Source organism: Volvox carteri (assembly GCF_000143455.1).
Source record: "Volvox carteri f. nagariensis unplaced genomic scaffold VOLCAscaffold_3, whole genome shotgun sequence".
Lineage (NCBI taxonomy): Eukaryota > Viridiplantae > Chlorophyta > Chlorophyceae > Chlamydomonadales > Volvocaceae > Volvox > Volvox carteri.
The window spans coordinates 2,885,006-2,889,599 of record NW_003307546.1 but is presented as its reverse complement, the minus strand read 5'-3'; the positions used below and the strand labels follow the sequence as shown (position 1 = coordinate 2,889,599).

The 4,594-nt window shown below is 65.2% G+C and overlaps 1 protein-coding gene across 1 annotated transcript in view; it reads left to right on the top strand.

The window, feature by feature from the left end:
* Positions 1-4,115, top strand: part of VOLCADRAFT_86863 (uncharacterized protein) — a gene marked incomplete at both ends in the record, with an annotated part of 4,486 nt that extends 371 nt beyond the window's left edge. Inside the window, 7 exons of the mRNA XM_002946628.1 lie at positions 347-438; positions 551-766; positions 916-1,163; positions 1,642-1,837; positions 2,262-2,528; positions 2,573-2,928; positions 3,247-4,115. Coding sequence (XP_002946674.1) covers positions 347-438; positions 551-766; positions 916-1,163; positions 1,642-1,837; positions 2,262-2,528; positions 2,573-2,928; positions 3,247-4,115 — 2,244 coding nt within the window. The remainder of the gene's footprint in view (positions 1-346; positions 439-550; positions 767-915; positions 1,164-1,641; positions 1,838-2,261; positions 2,529-2,572; positions 2,929-3,246) is intronic.
* Between the last annotated feature and the right edge of the window lie 479 nt (positions 4,116-4,594).

Sequence of the window (4,594 nt, the reverse complement as noted above, 5' to 3'; positions counted from 1 at the left end):
CTACCATCACGCCCAATGGGCGCGACGGTAAACAGGCGGATGTTGTAACGACGCAAATGCCAATCTGAGCATCCCGGGTTACGCCTTTGCTGTGTTACAATGGTATCGAGACGGGACCGCACGAATTCCGAAATAAACTTCGGGTCGGCGGTTCGATTCTGGCAACCAGCAAGTCGCAAATTGGCGATTTCATGGTGTAATGGATAAACCAGCGCACTGGCGCGAGGTGGGATGGCTCCTGTGCTCGAAATAATGGCCGAGGACGTCCATCGCGCAAGTGGGGCGCAATGTAACAGACGCAAATGCCAATCGGAGCATCCCGCCCAACGCCGCGACTGTGTTACAGATGTGCGGCGCGGCTACCATCGCGCCCAATGGGCGCGACGGTCAACAGGCGGATGTGCAGCGCGGCTACCATCGCGCCCAATGGGCGCGACGGTGAACAGGCAGATGTGCGGCGCGGCTACCATCGCGCCCAATGGGCGTGACGGTGAACAGGCGGATGTGCGGCGCGGCTACCATCGCGCCCAATGGGCGCGACGGTGAACAGGCGGATGTGCGGTGCGGCTACCATCGCGCCCAATGGGCGCGACGGTGAACAGGCGGATGTGCGGCGCGGCTACCATCGCGCCCAATGGGCGCGATGGTCAACAGGCGGATGTGTGAGGCGGCTACCATCGCGCCCAATGGGCGCGACGGTGAACAGGCGGATGTGCAGCGCGGCTACCATCGCGCCCAATGGGCGCGACGGTGAACAGGCGGACGTGTGAGCGCGGCTACCATCGCGCCCAATGGGCGCGACGGTGAACAGGCGGATGTGCGGCACGGCTACCATCGCGCCCAATGGGCGCGACGGTCAACAGGCGGATGTGTGAGGCGGCTACCATCGCGCCCAATGGGCGCGACGGTGAACAGGCGGATGTGCAGCGCGGCTACCATCGCGCCCAATGGGCGCGACGGTGAACAGGCGGATGTGCAGGCGGCTACCATCGCGCCCAATGGGCGCGACGGTGAACAGGCGGATGTGCGCGCGGCTACCATCGCGCCCAATGGGCGCGACGGTCAACAGGCGGATGTGAGGCCGGCTACCATCGCGCCCAATGGGCGCGACGGTGAACAGGCGGATGTGAGCGCGGCTACCATCGCGCCCAATGGGCGCGACGGTGAACAGGCAGATGTGCGGCGCGGCTACCATCGCGCCCAATGGGCGTGATGGTCAACAGGCGGATGTGCAGCGCGGCTACCATCGCGCCCAATGGGCGCGACGGTGAACAGGCGGATGTGTGAGCCGGCTACCATCACGCCCAATGGGCGCGACGGTAAACAGGCGGATGTTGTAACGACGCAAATGCCAATCTGAGCATCCCGGGTTACGCCTTTGCTGTGTTACAATGGTATCGAGACGGGACCGCACGAATTCCGAAATAAACTTCGGGTCGGCGGTTCGATTCTGGCAACCAGCAAGTCGCAAATTGGCGATTTCATGGTGTAATGGATAAACCAGCGCACTGGCGCGAGGTGGGATGGCTCCTGTGCTCGAAATAATGGCCGAGGACGTCCATCGCGCCTAAGTGGGCGCGCAATGTAACAGACGCAAATGCCAATCTGAGCATCCCGCCCAACGCCGCGACTGTGTTACAGATGTGCGGCGCGGCTACCATCGCGCCCAATGGGCGCGACGGTCAACAGGCGGATGTGCAGCGCGGCTACCATCGCGCCCAATGGGCGCGACGGTGAACAGGCGGATGTGCGGCGCGGCTACCATCGCGCCCAATGGGCGCGATGGTCAACAGGCGGATGTGCAGCGCGGCTACCATCGCGCCCAATGGGCGCGACGGTGAACAGGCGGATGTGCAGCGCGGCTACCATCGCGCCCAATGGGCGTGACGGTCAACAGGCGGATGTGCAGCACGGCTACCATCGCGCCCAATGGGCGCGACGGTGAACAGGCGGATGTGTGAGGCGGCTACCATCGCGCCCAATGGGCGCGACGGTGAACAGGCGGATGTGCAGCGCGGCTACCATCGCGCCCAATGGGCGCGACGGTGAACAGGCGGACGTGTGAGGCGGCTACCATTGCGCCCAATGGGCGCGACGGTGAACAGGCAGATGTGCGGCGCGGCTACCATCGCGCCCAATGGGCGCAACGTTCAACAGGCGGACGTGTGAGGCGGCTACCATCGCGCCCAATGGGCGCGACGGTGAACAGGCAGATGTGCGGCACGGCTACCATCGCGCCCAATGGGCGTGATGGTCAACAGGCGGATGTGCAGCGCGGCTACCATCGCGCCCAATGGGCGCGACGGTGAACAGGCGGACGTGTGGCGCGGCTACCATCGCGCCCAATGGGCGCGACGGTCAACAGGCGGATGTGCAGCGCGGCTACCATCGCGCCCAATGGGCGCGACGGTGAACAGGCGGATGTGCGGCGCGGCTACCATCGCGCCCAATGGGCGCGACGGTGAACAGGCGGATGTGCGGGCGGCTACCATCGCGCCCAATGGGCGCGACGGTGAACAGGCGGATGTGTGAGGCGGCTACCATCGCGCCCAATGGGCGCGACGGTGAACAGGCGGATGTGCAGCGCGGCTACCATCGCGCCCAATGGGCGCGACGGTCAACAGGCGGATGTGCAGCGCGGCTACCATCGCGCCCAATGGGCGCGACGGTCAACAGGCGGATGTGCGGCGCGGCTACCATCGCGCCCAATGGGCGCGACGGTAAACAGGCGGATGTGCGGCGCGGCTACCATCGCGCCCAATGGGCGCGACGGTGAACAGGCGGATGTGCGGCGCGGCTACCATCGCGCCCAATGGGCGCGACGGTCAACAGGCGGATGTGCGGCGCGGCTACCATCGCGCCCAATGGGCGCGACGGTGAACAGGCGGATGTGCAGCGCGGCTACCATCGCGCCCAATGGGCGCGACGGTGAACAGGCAGATGTGCGGCGCGGCTACCATCGCGCCCAATGGGCGCGACGGTCAACAGGCGGATGTGCGAGGCGGCTACCATCGCGCCCAATGGGCGCGACGGTCAACAGGCGGATGTGCGGCGGCTACCATCGCGCCCAATGGGCGCGACGGTGAACAGGCGGATGTGCGGCGCGGCTACCATCGCGCCCAATGGGCGCGACGGTGAACAGGCGGATGTGCGGCGCGGCTACCATCGCGCCCAATGGGCGCGACGGTAAACAGGCGGATGTGCGGCGCGGCTACCATCGCGCCCAATGGGCGCGACGGTGAACAGGCGGATGTGCGGCGCGGCTACCATCGCGCCCAATGGGCGCGACGGTCAACAGGCAGATGTGCGGCGCGGCTACCATCGCGCCCAATGGGCGCGACGGTCAACAGGCGGATGTGCGGCGCGGCTACCATCGCGCCCAATGGGCGCGACGGTCAACAGGCGGATGTGCGGCGCGGCTACCATCGCGCCCAATGGGCGCGACGGTCAACAGGCGGATGTGCGGCGCGGCTACCATCGCGCCCAATGGGCGCGACGGTCAACAGGCAGATGTGCGGCGCGGCTACCATCGCGCCCAATGGGCGCGACGGTCAACAGGCGGACGTGTGAGCGCGGCTACCATCGCGCCCAATGGGCGCGACGGTCAACAGGCAGATGTGCGGCGCGGCTACCATCGCGCCCAATGGGCGCGACGGTCAACAGGCGGATGTGCAGCGCGGCTACCATCGCGCCCAATGGGCGCGACGGTCAACAGGCAGATGTGCGGCGCGGCTACCATCACGCCCAATGGGCGCGACGGTAAACAGGCGGATGTGCGGTGCGGCTACCATCGCGCCCAATGGGCGCGACGGTCAACAGGCAGATGTGCGGCGCGGCTACCATCGTGCCCAATGGGCGCGACGGTCAACAGGCAGATGTGCAGCGCGGCTACCATCGCGCCCAATGGGCGCGACGGTGAACAGGCGGATGTGCAGCGCGGCTACCATCGCGCCCAATGGGCGCGACAGTCAACAGGCAGATGTGCGGCGCGGCTACCATCGCGCCCAATGGGCGCGACGGTCAACAGGCGGATGTGCGGCGCGGCTACCATCGCGCCCAATGGGCGCACTTTATTGAACTGCTATGCAAGACGTACATGTAACATGATATGCTAGATGTGGTATGCATACCACTGTTCACGGGGCGGTGGTACACCACTGTATGTTGGATGCTCACCCTGCAGCGTGAGAAAGGATGAGCACATGGACTGAGGAAAATTACAGTGCAGGGGTGGGCATGCAGCTGCAGCACTCACCCCGGTAATGGGAACACCCTCCTGGCCCCTGGGTAGGGAACCTTTAAGGCCAGATGTTAACCAAACACTAGCAACATACACCTACCCAGCATGGCCACCATTACCTCACTGCTCAATTACCCATCCAGGCTAAGAAATAGTCTGTACAGCAGTGTCCTCCTGGGGATTGCGGGCTTCCAGGTGCAGCCCAGTATAAGACAGAACAAAAGCACTTAGGGCCTCTTAAGATGCCCGAGAAAGGCATGGCACACAGGCACTGCCTGCTCCCGCTTACTACACTGAGATCCCTCCCCTCCTGACCCTGACCGTCCGGGACCAGCATCTCCTACTGTCCACCTC